The sequence below is a fragment of the Alligator mississippiensis genome, chromosome 1 (genome assembly GCF_030867095.1).
Source record: "Alligator mississippiensis isolate rAllMis1 chromosome 1, rAllMis1, whole genome shotgun sequence".
In the NCBI taxonomy this organism is placed as follows: Eukaryota; Metazoa; Chordata; order Crocodylia; family Alligatoridae; genus Alligator; species Alligator mississippiensis.
In genome coordinates this window covers 468,215,816-468,237,200 of record NC_081824.1, presented here as the reverse complement: position 1 = coordinate 468,237,200, position 21,385 = coordinate 468,215,816, and the positions used below count along the sequence as shown (strand labels likewise).

General features: G+C 41.8%; 1 protein-coding gene across 4 annotated transcripts in view; it reads right to left on the bottom strand.

Annotated features, from left to right (window-relative positions):
• The window catches only part of FCHSD2 (FCH and double SH3 domains 2), a 247,893-nt gene that overhangs the window by 86,950 nt on the left and 139,558 nt on the right, over nt 1-21,385 (bottom strand). For all 4 annotated transcript variants that reach the window (XM_019489811.2, XM_019489837.2, XM_019489744.2 and 1 more), the window contains exons 6-8: nt 20,827-20,960; nt 12,902-12,956; nt 12,385-12,513 (exon numbers count right to left, since the gene is read on the bottom strand). In XM_019489811.2, coding sequence (XP_019345356.1) covers nt 12,385-12,513; nt 12,902-12,956; nt 20,827-20,960 — 318 coding nt within the window. The remainder of the gene's footprint in view (nt 1-12,384; nt 12,514-12,901; nt 12,957-20,826; nt 20,961-21,385) is intronic.

The following is a 21,385-nucleotide window of genomic DNA, read 5'->3' as shown; positions in this document are numbered from 1 at the left end:
GCTGTAGTCCAGCTCACCTTTGTAAGTGCAAGTACTTTACTTATTTATTTTCAAATTACCACTAATTCACACTAAAGCAGATGCTCATGTTGTTTTTGCAGCATTCACACACCAGGGTAGGCAGATTAGCCTGCTATACATTTTAGCGAGTTGCAGAAAGTTAACAAGAGACTTGCTACAAAAGGGGCTTTGAAAAAGAACTAAATTAATGCTGAGAAAGATACTTAGAAATAAAGAAACTTGTTTTCCACACTTGCCTATCTTTAAATTAAAGAAACTTCAGCTGTATTCACTTAGAGCAGGGCTGGGCAATTATTTCAGCTACAGGGCCACTTAATGAGTTTTGGTGAGATGTTGAGGGTCGCACACATTCAATATTTCAAAGTATATCATTTTAACCAATTATAGATAAAACCAAATCATATATTAAACATTGACCATGTGCATGTTAACATAGTTTAATTTTATTTCAAAAAATAATTTTTGTCCTGATTCATGTGTTTTTGAGTAGTGTATGCAGAGACGATTGCATAATAGCTCAAAATAAAGCCTTACTCTTGCATATTGGGTGAGTGTTGGGGGGGCATATGGGGGCGGGCATGCACATGTGTGGGGGGAGCTGCCTGTGCGCTAGGTCCTGGGAGCCAGCTGGGGGTGTGGGAGAGGATGGAGGGGAGGCAGGCGGGCAGGGTGCAGGTGCAGTCGGTCAGCCTCCCCAATCCTGGCCCGCGGCTTCCCTGATGGCGCTCCGCATGGGGCCAAGTCCTGCCCACTCCAGCCCACACTGTGCTCCTTCCCATGCCTGTGCTGTGCCTGGCAGATAGCATCACCCTGCCCAGTGCACCAGCTTCCCGGTGGTGCTGCTCCTGCAGCTGCCTGGGTACTTGTTCATCTCCCTCTGCCTCCAGTGGCTCCTTCTCCTCCTCCTGCTGCACTGCTCTGGGCAGCAGGCGGCGTGGGGAAGCCATGGGGACATGTGCCAAGCAGTAGATGCCCAGCCAGGTAGGGGAAAAACTGCAGCTGGGTGGCTCCTGTCTCAGCACACAGGGCTCTAGCTCCAAGCCATCTTCCAACCACTCAGCAACCTAGCTGCTCAATACGCTGGGAGGGCAGAGTGGATGGAAGGCAGCCTGGAGCTGGAGCTCCATGCACTGAGGCAGGAGCTGCCTGGCTGCAACTTCCCCATCCCGCCTGGCTGGGCATGTGGTGCCCGGGATGCTACCTGCTGTCCAGAGTGGCAGGAGGAGGAGGAGGAGTTGCTGGAGGCGGGGGGAGCTGAGCAGTACCTACGTGGATGCAGCTGCTCTGAGAGCAGCCCCGCAAGGAAGCTGTGCACGCTGGCTGGGGCCAGGGCAGTGCTGTCTGATGGGCGCAGGGCAGGTGTGGGCAGGAGCTGCCCCAGGTGGGCGTGGGTGGGGCTCAGTCCCATGTCAAGTGCCATGGGGGCACCCGGGCTGGATACAATCTGGGCATCACCCCATGGGCTGGATCCAGCCCACAGCCTGCATTTTGCTAACCCCTGACTTAGAGACATTCCTTATGATATGATACAGTTCTTAAACAACTGCATTTTAAATCTGGAAGAAGTCCTGGAAAGAGGGAAGGCATTTCAAAAACAGCTCTTGATTTTTGCTCTGAAGTGTTTCACCATTTTTTCTGAACTGCTCCAAGCTGTCAATGTAAAGACACCTTTCTACCAAATAGCAAGCACTGGAGGTACCCCACCTCGTTGTCCATAATTTTTGTAGACTCTACTAAATTCTAAATTACACAAATGGCATATCCAGTGTTACCTGACATTACAGATTCCATTGATGGAAAATGTTCATTTTTCACCCAATTTATATAAATCACTCACAGCTCTGAGATGTATCAGTGATTCATTAAGCATGAAGCTAACACAACGGCAAACTATCTGAATCAGATGTGGAGCACTAAAAATACCAGTGATTTAGACTTAACTTGAATTAACCCAATAAACATTCACGCCAACATTTTCTTTCCTTCCCACTCCTACTATTCACACTGAAAAGATTTCCAAGAAGTACAGAAATTGAATCATGCAATTTCTGTTCTATCAAAATTACTTGCATACAGTTAAAGCATAAAACAGACCGTCTCATTTTCCAAGTAAAATGATAATATCGGAAAACTAGCATTTCCTCCAATTTTAAATAAAATCATTTAAAGATTCATTTCTAATTCTAATTAGAAGGTCTAATTTCTAATTTAAAGGTTCATTTCTAATTCTAATTAAAAAGAATACTAGCTAAAACATTTTCTATTCTGTTTTGTCGTGCAGTTTAAATGAAAAAAAAATGATGTATTTTCTTTTCTGTCGGCTTCATGAGGCTGCTAAAACTCATAGTATGAATATGTAAAATGTACAAAGTGCAAATATTTTAACCTAAAATAAAAAACCTGTATGTAATTAAAATCCTCTGCAATCATCAGCAAGTATGATGATCTATGTAGAACTCCTAGCACCTTTAAGTATCTCCAAATGATTTCCATCTTACCCGTTTCACAGAATAAGCTATTTTCCCCCCTGTACATTTTAGTTGGCCCTAAGTTAACACAATTAAACACCTTCAAGTTATAGAACACCTATATTATTTGAAGCCAAAACATCTTTCACAGGTGCAACAGCATCACTTGCAGTATCATAGCACTTTTTGGGGCTAATTTTTGGTATTAATGGTTACTGTAGAGCACACTTAAGGCATATGATTTGCATTTTTGAAGCTGCTGCTGTTTCAGTTGTTCAGAAACTAAAGATCCACATAAGGGGGCCCATCAGATTTAAATGATCTGGTATTTCCCAGTCTCTTTCCTCTCAGTAACTGTGACCTCCCCAAACTATTTTGATAGTTCTGTGTGGTAGCCCTGATATTTATTTTAATATTAAATTTAATCTGATTTATATTGCTTATATTTTAAAAAAATCCGTACTCTCCCCCAAAAAAGAAGAAAAAAACCCTTAACCCTAACTGTACTGTAGAAGTTGACAATGGGCAAAGTCTGAGGCTCTGACTTGGGCTCACATAATGGAAGTTTTAGCAACTGGGAAAGAGAGAGAGAAAGAGCACAGTTAACATTTTTGGTTCTGGCATCCTTCCAATCTCTTCCTTCAGTGCAGAGATTTTTCTAAATTTGATGGGACGGGGGTTTAAAAAAAAAATCTGCTCCTTACTTTGTTATCTACCAAAAATGACTGGGTATACCACTGGCCCTTCATCCCAACTTCTGCCACCACCTGTAACAATAAATCAGTTTGATGCTATATAGCTCCTAGGAAGGGGGAATAGCATGCCCACGATGGTGGCTGGGGAAAGACCCTAACTAAGGTAATGCAATTAAAATGGCAGTGTGTAGTGGAGGGTGCACCCTTGTTTGCTTGACGACAGGACTCTCTACAAGAGCCTCACAGCTAGGTTCCTGCTGGCCAGCTTCCAGCGGGAGGATCTCAGCTACACACCAACTTTTTGGAAATGAGCAACTCCTTCCCGGCTTGCTCCTGCAGACATAGGGCTGAGGGCAAGTAAAACTCAGGGGCAACTGAACCCCAAGCCTCTGGGCTTGGACCTGCACATCGGATGCCTGCCAATGGATTTGGAAGTATCTGAAGCCCCAGGCACGGGTGGAGGATGCTTGCCGGTACCAGGGCCACATGTGGTTCTTGAATGATTCAAATGGATTTGGATTTGATCTGGCTAATTTGACCTGGGATACAAAAAATGTTCCTTAAAAATAAATAAATAATAAAAAGCTCGTCAGTCAGTCTTCCCTACTGATAACCCACTAAGACAAACAACCTAATGTATACGGCTCTCTGCAGACTCGGGTGCGCTGGGCAGTCATCAATTTGCAATAATTTCACACTGATAATAACACACGTGGACAGAGCTTTATTTTTAAATATCCTACGAATCTTAAATTCTGGTGCACATTTTTTTTTCAAAAAGCATTTGTGCAGCAACTAAAGCTATTCAGCGATTAAAAACCATATATACAAATGCTCACGTTGCTATTATCACCATGTTCCCTCTCCTTTAAGAGCTCCCCTTCCTTTTGTTAGTGAATTAATTAAAGACAAAAGGTAATAAGTGGATGCAGAAATCTCTTCAAGGCTGGAACTACTGCATGTTTTTTGCACTGTCCATATAATGCCTAGTACAAACATTGTGTCTCTTTGTGTCTCTGGGCACTACAGTAACAAAGAAGTATGCATAATTAATAAGGTAGACTGACTAGCATTCATTTGTATACAAATCCTACCGCGTGCTTAAGCTTTTTTGTGCTTTTATTTATTTATTTTTGCAAATTGTCCCTGTCAACTTAGACATGCACCTAGAGAATCTGAAAGACACATTATGCAAATTGAAGAAATAAATAAAAATCACAACCTGCTTAAAAATGTGTTAAAACTTGTAAAATTACACATCAAACTGCCATGTTAAAGATGTCTTACTCACTGACATTCCAAGCAGAAAAGCCACTACTCTAGTTCAAGATATAAAAGAGCATAGGTAGCAAATAAAAAGGGGCCATTCAGCATATGTATTGTATTTATTTTAATCAACTACATACTACTGTACAGTTGATTGACTATATAAAACTGTTTCAACACAAAAACAAGAACCAACCAGCAAGTTTGTCAGGGAAGGAAGAACTAGCTGCATACAATGCAAGGTCACCGCAACGGCAATTGCACAGAGATCTCCCGTATCAACTCCAAATGAAGTCAGCGGTAATCAGCACTTAGTACAACAGACCGGTCGCGTCCTTGCCAAACAAGTCAGGCATCAAGTGACCGCACTGTCAAATAGATAATTTGGCAACTATTTCTCCCATATACACAGTACAAATTCTTATCCTGGAAACAAGCTGATTAAAGCGAGAACACATGAAACAGTTCCTTATGTACAGGAGGAGAAATGCAATCTTTGTAACGTGTAAATAAGCTACAAGCTTTATGTCCTTATGCATGAATAATGTATAATTATCAACAAATATTTTCAGGCCACTTTTTGTTTGTAAAGCATTGATCTGGATAAACTACTCGGAACCTGTAGCTCTTCTAGGTCAACGTATATAGGGAACAAGTGTAAATGTTACATCTAATAGATGGTTTTTTAGTCAAATCCATACCGATACATTCCATAGCAATATTACCCTTAATAGGGACCATCTTTATACTGTCGTTCTAATTTTCAGAACAAATAGACTAGGGAAAGAGCATAGAAGATGACACTGCATTTGAAAAACCAGCAATGGGATCAAAATGGGCAACTGGTGAATTTTCCCCATGCTTACAAGCTTTATTGCAAAAAGAAACAGCTAAGCTATTTTGTTTTTTAATGAAGCCTGAAGATTAAACTTTCCCCACATAAAGCACACAAAATTGCCATTCTTTAATTCATGGTTAGAGACAATATAGTTGTAGCTGAAAACGCACTGATTTATAATATTTGGTATTTAAACATTTTAAAGCCTTTTTAAATGCTTCTGTCATTTTGGGCTATCTGCCCCACTCAAAAGCCTTGATGTCTGTGCTGTGCTTTTGCAGCTAATATAGCCTAGGGGGGAATTTATTTGGGGGCTTTTCCTGGGCGTCTAATAGACTACCTGGTTTTTCATTTACACTTGAATCAAACATCGAACCATTATGATTTCTGCACAAATCTTTTTCTGTTATCAGCAGCATATTAAAAGAGGCAGCGCTTTCAATGCAAACTATCTATGTTACTTTCCACAAGCAATACGGATTGGAAACTTGGCTAGGAAAATACTTTTCTGTAAGTGGGCAGGCACTTACTGTGTGTTGATACGATGAACAGTATTTGGGGTGAAGCCTCTGCTGTCTTGGGGTGCCTTATTGCTTACAGTTAATTTATCAAGGAAAAGTTTCCCTAAAGAGCCCCTCCTAACAAGGAACAAAAGGCATTGGGATAAGCTATTTTAGGCCTGCTTCAGGACTAATCAAAAATACACAACTGGGGCTTTCCATTGTTGAAAACCAGTGATTTTGGTTTTCATCATTCATGCTAGTTGCCTGCTTTCCGCACTTCATTCAGCACAGGCAAAGTCAGCTTCCCCTCTTGGCTCTTACGTACTTCTAGCACAATACCACACATGAATGCTGACCCTGTATGGGAATAGTTGGATATATACAAAAATATTTTCTCTGAAAAAAAAAAAAAAATAGCAGCATGGTCAACTTTGAATCTAGTCATCTAAAAACTGGTTCTTACAGTTGTACCGACAGCATCTGACCATCATCATCCTGGAGATCTCTCACAAGTCAGTCTTGGCTGCAACGAAGAAGTGATTCGCTGGACTCCATTCTCAAATAGCACAGAAGTTACCCGCCACTTCCAAGGTTCAAGAGAAAAGTCCAAGAGCAGCACACTTTTCAGTACCTGCCTGGATTCCAAGCTAATTATATGTATGCTTTTCTTTTTCAAATGGAATAAAGGATGTATGCCAACTTCCAGGTTAATGGCCCTAAAGAAGACAGCAACTTGTGTTTTAACACAGGCTAAGGGGCAGGAGGTGAACTCTTGGTTCCTCACTACGGTCACTACCATTGAATCAGTGACATAATACAAACAGCTCTGTCTACAGAAGGGTTTTACCATGCACTAAAAACACCTTTTATCTTCATGAAGTCGAACCCTAAGACAGATGGGACTATAAGCAGATAGTATAAAGCTATATTATAAGCTGCAGCCAAGACCTCTACTTCTCCACTGGCCGTGTCTGCACTACATAAACCAGCACATTTTTAAAGCCTCTCCAGGAGGTAAAATACAATTTATTTCTAGCAGCTTACAACTTTTTCTCCTAGTGAAAGGAAGACTTTTCATGAAGGTACTCCTGTATGCTTCACCCCCTCCCTCTCGGTGAAATAGCCTGGGAACATCAGAGCTATGGCAATGACACAAGCAGGAATCCAGCACGGGGCACATACGAAGGATGGGTGTGAGTGAAGGGTTGGAAACAGTTCACTGCCCAAAATCCTGTAACTCTTGTCTGCAAACTTTCAAGGACAGAGCAGGGAGAGAAAATGAAGGACTGCTTCAGCTGCAAATACCTCCCTTCAGAAACAAAAGCAAGGGTGGGAGGAAGAGAGAAGCTACAGAAGAGAAGCCAGTGGCAAATGGTACAAAAAGATATTTGCAACAACAATGCCTGCTGTAGGAAATAACCTTGAACAGTGTCTTTTATTTATGAAGTAAACTGACCTAAAGGAAATGCATGCAAATAGGAGGTCTCAGCAAACTGAAATGATTACATGAAAGACCAAACCTATAAAACTTACATGAATATCCAGCTGACAAAGGACAATAGGACAAATATCACATCTCCATAATCAATAATCAGAAAGTAGGAAGAAATGGATAGCTGGTTCCTACTGTGCACAGATCTATTAAGTAGCACTTGAAATGGCAAGGATTACATTTACTGCTCTGTCACTGCAAACAGCAGCTATTATAGCTGGGGTGATGGAGCTTTCCCTACTTCTTTTTTAGTTTTTAAGTTCCCATGACAAGTAGGACAGCAGTGTCATTTTGGGACACTGGTTGTAGGTGTGTTGGTCTAAGGATGTAGGTAGACAACGTTCTTTGGGTAGATGTGATAGCTTTTATTAGACCAGCTAAATAGTCAGAAAAAAAGTTCTTTGCAAGCCTTTAGGCACAAACCTTCTCCCATTGCCTGAAGAAGGGTGTTTGTGCCTGAAACCTTGCAAAGAACGTTTTTCCAACTATATAGCTGGTCTAATAAAATATATCACATCTACCCAAAGAACGGTGCTTTCAATTTGGGCCAATTCTTGCACAGAATCAAGTTTATTGGGGAAAGCAGCAAAAAACAAAATAATAAGATCACGTGGATGCTGTACATTTGGGGGAAGATAGGCAATGACTACCGAAAAAGGAACCTGTTTTGAAATATTATTTCAGGATACCTAAAGACATCATCATTTGTTGGTTCACATGTACATTCAATGATTCCACTTTCAGAATTCAGAAATGTTGGACACACAACCGGTTTTGCTCAAGGACACTTGGGAGAGAACGCCGAAGTTAAGAAATATATCTTGCTGGAGCCCTTGAATGCATTATAGGAATCTCTGAAAAACATTTCAGTCTGACAAATCTGACATCACAAACAGCAGGTATTAGGACAAGGCTAACTTGTACCAACCCAGACACCAATGCACCCTTTCACTGTAGTCAGCATTTCCCTGTTTCATTGTATCAGGGAAAAATGTGGTTTTGGGGTTACGTTTTTTGTTTTTTTAAGCAAAAATGGGGGATTTTTTAAATCAGAGAAAACCAAGATCCCTGCTCCTAAGACATGTTTCCCAGGCCTCCAAACAAATCAAATTTGTCACTCTCCACTGAACTCTTCTTCTTTTGTTCATGTTTTCCTTTGAAGTGAGGGGTCCAAAACTGGAAACAGTACTCCAGGTAAGGGCTCACCACTACCAAACAGTGGAAGAATCACTTCTCTTGAATTGCAAGTGACATTCCTGTTAATACAGCCCAGTATGCTACTGGACATTTTTTTCCCCAACAAGAGTACATAATGGTTCGTATTTAGTTTATAATAAAATAATATTTAGCTGTAACCCCTAGGTCCTTCTCTGAAGCACTGCAGCCTGGCCAGCCATTACCCAGTTTGTATTTCTACATGGAACTGTCTTCTCCGGAGTGCAGAACTATTAATTTGTCCTTACTCGAGTTCATTTGATTAATCTGAGCTCATTTTTCTAGTTTATCAAGGTCATTCTGGATCCTAGCCCTACCCACCAGAGTGTCTGTAACTGCACCTAACTTGTTGAAAGTTTGCTAAGCATACGCTTAATCTCATTTGCCAAATCATTAATGAAGATACTAAACAACAGATGTCCAGGGAGCTTCACGCAATACCTGCTCTCAAGCAGACATGGAACTGTTGATCACTACTCATTTAGCATGATAATGAAACTAGTTACATATCCACCATATAATAAGCAGGTGTGGGTGGCAGGCCAGTGGGGGGTGCTCCTGAGCTGAGCCGCCCACCTCACTGTGCTCAACCACCTTCCAGGCTCCAAGTGCCTCCCTGGGGGCGCCTCGTGTCTGGCCGACCCCCTTCCTGGAGCACACCCGCTAGCCTGGGGTTAAGGCTGGCCACCACCCAGGGTCTGGACTGATTCTGGCTCTGTGCCTTCTGTGAAACACAGGCTTAATAGACTTTGAGGACTTCAAGAACTTGGGGTACTTCCCTTAGTCTGAAGCTCAAATAGCTATATAAGCACGTGGCCCCAGGCAGCCTGGAGAGCAGCTCCCACAGGAAACTGAAGTGGGGGATTTAGGCCCCATAGGGAGTGGGGAGGGAGTTGGGCAGGGCCAGGGCTGGGGCTGCTGCCCTGCTGGGCAGTGTGTGGAGTTTGGGGCCCGGGGCTGCAATGCATGACCACATGCCCCCAGTGGGGAGTGGGACAGGGCCGTGAGAGGCTTGTCTGGGGGGTGGGGACAGCTCCCCGCCATTGCACAAACTCCCAGGGGGGCAGGGGGATCCTGCCCACCCCCAGATCTGTGCATGAGGTGGGCTGCCCACTGCAGGCTTCAGCTCCTGCCTTGCTGCCCTCCCCCAGGGCCTCCACAACCCAGCAGAGCACAGCCATGTAGGAAAGCTACTTCCCACTGTGAGCGTTGCCAGGCCAGCAGCTGTCCTGCATGGCTCTGCTCCGCTGGGCTGTGGAGGCCCTGGGGGAGGGCAGCAGCTCAAGCCTGCAGCATGTACCAGCACCACCCCTGCCCTGCACACAGATCTGGGAGGCACAAGTTGCCCATGGGAGCGTGCACTGCAGCAGAGAGCTTTCCCCTCCCGCCTGAGCCCACAGCAAGCAGGCAGCGGGGTGGAGAGCTGGCTCCATGCTCTGCTCCGCTCTGCTGCAGCAGCTACTGCCTTCTGTCGGGGGCAGAGGACCGTGGACTGGGTTCCCAGACTGGGGGGGGAAGAGGCTGTGGGTGGAGGCAAGGGACATAAAACAATAACATTTTGTAGTACATCAAGTTACACTATTCGGAGGTAAGGGCAGCTCTAACCTCCAAATTCCTGATCATTATGAATATTGAATTACACTCTTTTGCATCATTATTGAGAAAACTGAATTCAAATAGCTGTACAGAAATCCACATATTAAGCATGCACTGTAAATTCTCTGAAATGTAGAACCAGGGCACAACTGCAACCGAGAGTATGGGCTACAGTGAACTGTCCTAGCTACAAAAGAAACACATTTGCAAAATAAGAAAAAAAAAAAAGAAAAGAAAAAAAAAAGCTCTTATTTTATATATTCCCTTCCCACTTGTTTCGAAACATGTTTATTTCCCTGGTTAACAAATAAACACATTAAATCCAAGAAAATCATCTTATTCACTAAATGTGGGGGTTTTTTTTACTCTAGTAAGAAAGCTATTTTATTATTATAAAGACAATATTTAAATTACCCTGTACTGAATTCGTAATCCAAAGCAAAACTTGCACTCTGGTAATAAAGCAACCCATGTTCTAGTTGTAAGCATATCCATCCATCTGTAGATATAGATATAAAAAGGCAAAGTCCCTGCTTAGAGGAGTTTGCATTTTAAATAAGATAAATGGTAGAGGTCAGAAATAAAGCTGATTTGAATAAAAATACTGAGATTACCAGTTCAGACATAGAGCTTACCTACTAGCCTTTGCAATTTAAGCCAGTAACAATTTTTGATTTACTATATATTCGTACACTTCAGAATCCAAGGAGCAGCAGGCTCTTCTGATCAAGCACAATCAGATCTACTTATTCTGTCTCTACCTGCAGTCTTCAATATCAGCTATGGTAATGGATTATATAGGCAATTTTTATCACTCAGTCTACTGCCTTTGACTTAGTCACGCATGAACTGTTCCTCAGATACTGGGTGCAGCAATTCATAAAGTGACTTGCAGTTTGTTTAGAGCACTGTGCATAGGGTGCCTTAATTTGTGTTAGGTGAAATACAATGGGATTACCCAACTGAGTCTGTCTCAGACCTGGTTTTGGATATCCTTTCAGACTAATGCATTTCCCACCGCGACCCCATGTAGGTACATCCATGATGCAGAGATGTAATTGCATTATACCATCCTTGCATTAAGTTTTCAATAGTCTGCAGATAGATTGTATTAATATACATGAGCGCAAAGCATCTTCAGGAAGGTAATTTTAAAATACATTTGAAAAACAGCATAATTTTTGCCTGCATGATGATTTGAGTAACTGGAAAAGTTTTGGTGATAACCAATCAGTTTTGAGATGCGAGAATATATCAATACATGCACCTAAAGAAACCTGAAGTGTACTTACTGGGCATGTCTACACATTGCCTTACAGCAACGTGCTATGTCACGGGACGGCGGTGCTACAGTGATGTGATCACGTGGGTCTACAGCTACGTCGCTGTAGCAGTGTGCTTCCTAGCTGTAGCATAGCTATAGCGACGTAGCCAGTGAATCTAACCATGCGCTGCCCACATGCTGCAGTACGGGTGGCTACTGTGTTGTATTTTAGTACTTGCCCCAAGCAAGTGCTAAAACATGGCACAGTACCAACATCACTGCACGGCCACATGTAGACATGCCCACAGCCTTTCAATAATACAGACAGCATGAAACACAGCGGAGAGTGTATCAAGAAATTATGAATGAGTTTAAAAACAAGCTACTGGGCAATTCCTCCAGCATTATCTACTTTGTATTAAAAAAAACTGCATATTTAAGTTATCTATATGGGATATTATTGAAAAGACTAGAAATAATTCTATTAAAACCTCTTCATGTATGTCATTTCTTGTGAGGTATCTATCAAATTGACATCATTGGCCAAGTTCTTAGGAGTGATGCAATGCTCATTTGCTACATTGGCTAAAATACGTAGGAGTTTGACACCAACTTATTTATATTAAAACTTTGCCCCTATGTACACTGAAAATTCAGCTTCCGTCCACGTGACTAGGTCTAAAGCATACTACAAAAGTTGCTATTGCAAATTAAACACTTATAAATCAATTTGTTTCACTGAACTTGGTAACTATAAAACCTTTGCTTTAACCAACAAATCCCTTAGTTGGAGAAACTTCATCAGATACAAGGAACTGAAAAGGTAATTGCTTACTGTCATTGTCTGCTATTTGGTACACAGCCACACACATTTTTAAGCACATGGTATTTTGGAATGAAAAAAGAGACTACTGCTGCCATGGCTCATGAAAACAAGATTTACATCTTTGTATCTTGTCTCCTCCTCCAGTCCAACCCCCAATCAGGAAAAAAACTGAGTAAATCAAACTAAATTAGCTCCCTTACCTTCATAATGTTCATTAAGTCTGTCTGATAATAGCGATCTTGGTGTGCATTAGCAGCTGCTAAAGTGAGAAGGTAATCATTTCTTGCATGTATAGCCTTTGAATTACACTCGGACCGTCGTGCTTTTAACTATATCCAGAAAAGGAAATATAAAGAGGCACTTGATTTTTAATGGAAAAAGGACAGTTAAGCAATTAAAAATCAAACATGATTTTATATCATGAACAAAGATTTAAAAATAATGATTTTTTAATGGCTTGACTTTTTTTTTTTTAATAGTGGGTATTTGTAATATCTGCTCATACATAGTTTACGTTTAAATTATACCTCTTTCATTAGACAAATGTCCCTGCCCAAATTAATTGTACCCTGTTCTACATTCTACTCCAGCTGATCAGTTATTGTAAAGATAATGTGACACATGAACACAAAGCATCTCTAAATTTGTTATATGTCCCATGAAAGTAACAATGCTTATTACCATTTTACATTATAGCTTAATTATTCTTAAACTTACCTTCACGCTTGCCTTCTGTAAGCTTATCCTCGACTGAAAAAGACTAAGTTTGGACCTGTAATAAAAATCAACAGAACAGATTTATATCCTAGATGTCTCTAAAAGGTATGGCACACAAACAGGCTCTCTGGCTTTTTGGATTTTATTCTTTAAAAATAGCGAATAAAATGTAATAAGATAACATAACAATTGTTTGGGGAGCTCAAGATGGCATTTTTATCCACAGAAGTAAGTTTCTGGAAATCTAGGCAGCGACTGCAAGAGATGAATGAGCTCATTTCCACTGAGAGGGAAGGGGTTTTTTTGGTGATATTGTTTCTTAGACCAATTGCTTAGCTGAGAGAGATGCTGGGCAAGCTTTTGGGCACAAAATATCCATTTACATCATCATTTTGAACCTTTACTGCCTGTTCTGAAATATTTCATTCAGTCTATACAGAATGAATACAATATGGCAGGAAGCCCTGGTGGCAGCAGGGACACAAGAAATGCTTTACTACTTGATACTGAATGGATTTGAAAGCCTTCTGTCTGACATACAGTACTGAAAATTGGAGCTACTGGTCTTGTAATAGGAGAGCAATGCAATTAAGCTCAGGTAAGGGCATAGTCTGATCACTTGGAGAAATAATTTAAAGCAGGCTCAAACATAATTTTGACATTTGGATGAAGAGGTGAAAATTAAGGTTTTTCCATATTAATGTTAAAAGACAGAATGAAGGTAAGTATATAATGAACATGACATTTAGTCACAGTAAAGAACGAAACTTAGCGAACATCATGAAAACTTGAGTTCTGCAATGTACGATTAATTAATGATATCGTATGGAATAGAAAGTCCTTGTGGAACACAAAACACAAATAACAGTTTCAACTAAGATCAAACATTTCTGAAAAAAGATGCATCCTGAAAAGGCCAAAACAGATTTTCGGTGAAATCAATATCACACAATCCTTGTAAATTTTATCTAATGCTTCACTTTCCTTCATGAACAACAGACACTCAAATGCCATGCAAGAACCTGGAAGAAGATTTCCTCAAGAACTGTACCATCAAACCCTTGCTATACTTAAGATACATCGATGACATCTTCATCATTTGGACTGAAAACCTGCAATCCCCGATTGAGTTCCATCAGAAATTCAACAATCACCATCCCACCATCCGACTTTCTCTCGAATACTCCAGCACCAACATCTCCTTTTTAGACACAACGATCAGTATCCAGAAGGGTAAAATACAGACCACAGTATACAAGAAACCCACAGACCAACATACATATCTGCACAGAACCAGCAATCACCCTAAACACACCAAAAAAGCTGTGATATACAGCCAAGCACTCAGATACCACTGCATTTGCACTGAAGAGAAAACCCAGGATCGTCACCTCACCAATCTTAAAAAGGCTTTCACCCAACAAGGACACTCCTCCAGAGAGATAGATTGCATGTTTGAAAGAGCCACCCAGATACCACGTGAACTGCTGCAGTACAGAAGAAAACCCCCCACAAATCGCACGCCACTGGTTATGACGCATCACCCCTCCCTTGAACCTGTACAGAAAATCCTCAAAAAATTGCAACCCATACTAGACAGAGACCCTATTCTTAAAAAGATCTTCCCAGAGCCACCCATCCTAGCGTTCAAACAAGCACCGAACCTTGCCAACCTCATCACCAGAAGCAAACTTCCTCAGCCCCAGAATACACCAAAAGGATCCAGACCGTGCCATGACAAGAAATGCAAAACCTGCCAACACATCTCCACCACCCCCACTATTACTATACCCCACAACAGAGCCATCAGCATCCCTGGGTCTTACAGCTGCACCTCCAGAAATGTAATATACCTCATCCAATGCACCAAATGCCCTCATGGAAAATACGTAGGAGAGACCAAACAACAACTGCGCACCAGAATGAACGCACACTGGAAATCCATCAAAGACAGAAACACCCACTTACCGGTGGGGGCACATTTCTCACAGGAGGGCCACTCTCTCTCCAATCTCTCAGTCCTGATCCTCAAGGGAAACTTACACAACACATCCCAGAGACGAGGCTATGAGCTCCATTTCATCAACCTGCTGGATACTAGAGATCAGGGACTAAACATAGACATTGGATTTATGACACATTATAATCTGCCTGGCAACTGACTCCCCAGCCCAGCCCAGCCCCTGGCTTCTTTACTTTTCACCCCATCCAGGAAGAGCACACACCGACTGCTGACACTTCCTTAGCCTGACGAAGGGTTTTTGAACCTGAAAGCTTGCTTAATAACTATTCTCCAACTATTTGGGTTGGTCTAATAAAAGATATCAAATTCACCCAAGGAATCTTGTCTGCCTATGTCCTTAGACCAACATGGCTACAACCTAAACCCATGCAAGAACCTGGCATTTGAAAAGGAATAACATAAAAAATTTAAATAACCAGTCCCCACTATTTACAGAATATTACAAAATGTACTTTAGCGGTGTCATCTTTCCATGGAAAAAATTATTCCACGCTCAAACAACTTCATTAAGATGTCCTACTCTTAAGAATACTCTCCAAAATGTAATCTATCAACTTGCTCAACACGGACTTCAGGTATTTTGATGCTGCTGCTATGATATACCCATATAACTTCTAGCGCTAAATATACAACCACCCTAATTTAATATTGAAGTTACAATACTGTTTCCCCACTAAAGCCAGGTCAAGCACTCAAAAAACTTTGACTGTTGTATAATGCTGGTGAGATGCTTATGACATTTTTGTCAGCCAAAGTCTACTACCGATATAAATGCTTTTGCTGCTATATCTTATTTTGTTAAGGGAACTGCTTATATCAGCAAAAGCACTTGTTTTTGTCCATTTAAGCTTGTTTGCTGATGAAGCCATACTGGCAAACCTTTTTCTGGTATAGACCTAACCTAAGCTGATTCTAAAGAAAAATTATAAACTTGGTGACACACAATTACGACAGAAAGCCAAAATGTAAATGCTGACTGTTGGGCAATAAAGCAGAGAATTCTAGAACTAGGAAATTAGTAGGTGACAGGTTTACAGCTAACAAGAAAAAGTCATTTTTAATGCAATGTGTAGCTAACTCATGGAGTTCATTGCTACAGGAGGTGGTGGAGGCAGGTAATATAACCAGGTACAAAAAGGGACTGGAGAAATTCACGGATCTGTTAGTGGCTATTGAACAGAATAGATAGTGATGTTTCCTTTGGTATCTCTATACTGATAACGCTGGAGGCCAGGAAGGGTACTGAAGAGGGGACAGATCACTCTATAGAGATACCCAGTTCAATAGCATCCATTTCTGCCACTGTTGGAAACAGAATATGGGGCTCGATGAACCACTGGTCTGCCCCAGCATGACACTTCTTATGTTCTTAAGAGAATAATACAAAAGTGATTCCACCAATACATTCTCTATTGCCTTAAATAAGATCTTTGTCTCTACGGCAAGATAGGCGTCCTGTTTTAAGCGGCAGACAAGGAAACACTGGGTTGGAGCTGCCAACCCTATCCACAAAGCACCCTTCCAAGTAAAACACATGATGGAGCTGGCAGGAGAGAAGGAAAGGACAGTTATAGGAACACTGTGCAGGGAATATGGGATCCCATGGGAAGAGTAGGTAACTGGCTTCCAATCTCACATAAATTTGAGTGATTTGCTATAGGCTAGATGTGTTTGGATGCTTGACGTCTGCTCAGATAGTCTTGGATCCTGAAATCCCTCTCCAGCTCTGTAGAAGCAGCATTTGTGTGCGACTTCTCCCCACAACCTCAGTTGCTGGAATCCCCTCACAAAAGGAATTTAATAGGGAAAAAGAGGCTTCTGCGAGAAATGTCATAGGCTCTAGGCTGAATGACTTATTTAAAGCTAGGTTAGCTTAATAGGGGGATGACTTTCATTTCCCCCAGCTCTGACTGCAAATTGGAGAATCCTTGGATCCACTGAGATACCTCTGAACTATGCCCTCACCGTGCTCAGAACTGAAGAGATTACTATAATAACGTGTCACAAAAAATATCCAAGGGAATATTTGTCAGCAAGGTCTCTTTGAATTTACTGGTGAAGCAGACTGGTCCAAGCTGGGGTTTCTGCAAGATTTAGTATGAATACAGAAGACTGCAATCTCCTAGTTGGTGGCAAATAAAGCGTTTTACATTTTTTCCTGCTTCTAACATTTGTACTCTATATTTAGGCCGTTCGTTGTATAAAGCTATTTAAACAGTTTATAGCCTTAATCCAAAACTGTCACTATGGATATTTCTGGTGACTATGAAGAAAACAAAAAAGCCAAAAGATGCACCTGAAAAGCTGCAAAGCTGCATCAGTAAAACTTAAGCAATTTAATGGTGTTTATACTTTACTCAAACCCATTATAAAATGTTCTATTAATACCCTAAGGAAAAATAGCACTGTATACACAGGACTAACTATTTGCGTAAACCTATTACAAGCTGTATTTTATCAGCCTGCAAAAGCCAGCTTCTGCACATCAGCAGAGAGAAAGAGTCATTTTGATCTTTACAATACCAGTGAGAAATGAAGCCAAACTCCCCCCGCTCAACATTTTTGACCTTGTGAAGGAGTGATGAACTAGACCCCCTCTTACTCGAGCCAGTTCCATGTAAGCAGCTCCAGATCCTTCCAATTCCTGAACCGTGCGGAAAGAACAACATGTTTTTGAAAACGGAAAAGAAAAAACACCCCTTAAACACACATGACCTGGAGAAAATGCTCCAAACAGAGTGGGCGCATGAATGTTCTTTTACAACACTTTGTGAATAACCACAATGACGGGATACATCTCCTTTTAAAGATCACACATGCTTTTTTCCTCTCCTTAGATAACAAGTTTGGGGTATGTCTCCAAATTAAAAAAAACATGATAAAGTTGCAATGGAGAGTGAGAAAAAACAAGACAGGCCCACGCCTAAAACGGAAACACAAAAGGTCTTTGTCTCGATTAAGGGTGAGATTCCAAAGAACAAGATGTAGAGAAGCCACAGCTGATAAAGCAGCACAAAAAGCTACAAGCCTCAAAAATCTGATTGCACCAAAGTTGACACATCTGGAAGAAGAGAATTTTAGGCACCTTACGTCAGAAAAATGCGATCACCGCACAGACTCTGATCTGGAGCTCTCTGCGCCAGTGGGGTTGAATTTCCCAGGTTTGCAGGCCTGATCCCATGCACAGGGTGCGGTCGAGCATGCAATCGGAGGACTGTGCCAAATCTGGCTGTGCACCAACCCAATTCTGATCAGCTGCAGAGTTGTGATTCAACATGCCAAGTCCACCACGTGCTGGCACAATCCAGTGCACAGGGCCACATCATCCCTGTTGCGAGGCTCCCTCCAGGTCCGGAAATTTTGTAGCAGGTATGCAGCAATTAACATTGCCACCGCTCCCCCACTGCCAAATTTCTGGACCCATGGGGAGACCTGTGGATGGGCTGGATGACATGGCCTCATCATGAGCTAGAGGCTGAGCACCACTCCTCTAGACTATTTTCTATGGCCGTTGGGGATGAGACAAGTAGCAATGCAGAGGAATATTTAGATTGATGACTAGAATGAATTTTCTGACTCTGAGGGTGGGCAAGCATTGAAATGGGCTATGTGGAGAGGTTGTGGAATCCCCATCCCATTTTTAAGAGTAGGTTGGTCAGACAACTGGGATGCTTTACTTAGGGATGATCCTGCCTTGAGGAGGCAGCTACACCAGATGGTTTCTTGAGGTCCCTTCCAACCCTACTTTCCTATGAGCCTATGAAAAAAGCCAAGCCAAAGTAGTTATGTTAGTTACTTCAGTTAGAACCACGTGGGTTCTTTGAGCCACGAAGTCGTACACTTCAAACACACACATCATCCACACATCCGTCCCACATAACAACACTTCCAAGCACTGCAGATACCAAGATCTGGTGACTGATAAACATCCTGCTCTGCGACAAGATGCAAACAACTGGAATCCAGACATCTTTCTGGGCTCCATCATAAAGACCAACGCAGGGTTGAGAATCAAGGCCAACAAGCCCCAACAGAAAGCTGAAAATGACAGCAGAGACTAAGAATAACCAGTGGCATCGCTGCTAGTTTTCTTTTACAATCACATCTACTTATAGTCTTCACATACTGCCTAAAGTCTTATACTTCAATTGTAGAGTTCGAGCCAAGCACCCCCTCTCTGCTATGCCTGCACATTGCCTAGGCCAGGGCTGTTGAATCTCTAAGTGGCGGGAGCCACGCACTATGCAGGCCACACCACTGGGGAGACACATTAATGAGAGCCATGGGCCCGAGACCACATTCCCACTAGGGAGGTAAATATTGTTTTAAAAATATTTGTTTAATCTCCTCTAATTATACAGGTTAAACAATTAACAGATAACACAGTAGCTCGGACACAGCTGGTGCTGGAACTGAGGGGTACAGGGAGGAGGCGGCAAGCCCAGCCAGACAACATAGCCCAGGTGAAGGCCTGAGCTGGGAGGGAGGGAGCAGCTCGTCAGCTAATTGCTTAACTGACGAGTCATTAGGCTGCTCCTGTTTTCTTCCTAAGCTATGGGCACTAGTCTCCTTCATCCCTTTCTCCTACCCCTCCCTTCCTCCTGCCTGCCCCGCTGCCTTCCAATTCCTCCCAGGCGTTGGCATGGCTTCCCTTCCCTGCCAGACTGTGCTGGCCCCGAATTAAAGGATAACCAGTAAGCTAACTGGTTATCAATGCACTTATCGGTTAAACAATTCATCATTTAACCCTTCACATGATTAATCCCCACCCTACTCTGTGCATGTGGGCAGCTCCCCACCATCCCCCAGGTGCACCAAGCCACAGGCTCCTCCAGTGCTGTGGGCTGTCACCCCACCCTTTGGGGTAGAAGCAAGAAGTGAAAGTTGACAGGAAGGAGGCCAACAGTAGCTGGACAGAAAAGTGGGGGCAGCTGGGTAGGAGTCCAGGTCCCGCACAATAACCCTTAGTGGGTTACATGCAGCCCCTAGGCTGCCAGTTGGATAGGACAACTCAACCCCATCTTCCATGCACAACCATCATACAAATAACTGAGTGATTAATAATATTAGAGCACAGAACTAGACCAAAGAAAAGATGCATTCCAAACCAAAATAAGATGTTCTGCCCTCCACTTGACAGATACAAGACGAGTAGGGGGCAGCAGTGATATCACTTCTTTCTTCTACCCATAAGGCAGAGCCCCAAAGGGGAAGTCTCACACAGTGATGATGATCATGTGAGTGATCCAGCAAAAACATGGTATATATAGACATGTATATATGTGGTGCATATACACACCATGAGTAGGGCTCTACACCGATAATCCTCAGAGTTTTGAGCTAAGCAAGTCTGGCCCAGTGCTCCAATTGCAAGAAAGGGCCAGAAAGTACAAATCCATCAGACAAGGTATATTTAAAGGATGAGTTTACATAGAATAGATAAGTTATCCTGGAAATTAGCATATGACAGAAGTAATTTACAACTCTCATGATTTATGAGAATAGCTGTAAGAGTACATCCTAATAACGGTGTGCTTTTCTTATTCTCTAGGCTGGTATGTATTTTACTAATGCTTCCCGTTTCAAACCAGTAAGTCTGAAAAAGTACTTTCATCATGTACTTTAGCCATGATACAAAACCTTAAATAACTTGGAAAAATATTTAACAGTTCTCCATTTCCAATTAAACACAAAAAATACTTAAATATCAAGCAAGATATATTCCTGAATTGATGAAGAAAATAGATGAAACAAAAGAGAAAAACTTGAAATAGAGCTTATTTCAGAATTGATCCCACTCCTAAAAAAACCTAATAAATCAAGTGCAATCATTAATTTTGGTACAAAGTTGTTTTAGAGCCATATAATGATTTAGAGATACGTTATTAAAAAAAAAACATACTTGGCCTCGATATCAGCTTTTTCCCGCACTGCTTGAGCCATCTGTTCAGTCTCAAAATACTTCTTTTTGCCCTTAGCTAAATCTTTTACTGTCTCTTGTAATTCAGCTTGAATCTTTGTCAGCTGGTCCACACACTGCAAACATAATGCGAAAAAGAAGCATTAATTGTTTTAACATCCAATTAATAATATAATTATTATCACTGTTTATTAAATCTTGCATATAGCTACATGCTCTCAAAATATCTCCAGGTCAACCAATGATTCATTCCTTCTTAACCTAACCAGAACAAAGAACTAACATCCTCCTACTTCTTATTTTTTGTTAATCTCAACGGCTCTAACTTTTAAATCAACCATACTCGAAGTGTAAAGGTTAGACATGTAAGAGCTGAAAACGCTTCATGGGATATTTAGTTATAATAATCCAAACACACTTTGGCATCTGGGTAGAGGGGATATAGAAGATGACTTACAGACTGGGGGGGGGTTTGCAAGAAAATAAGAATGGAGCTTGCATTTTTGCAGTTTTAGACATCACAGCAAGCACACCCATTTCC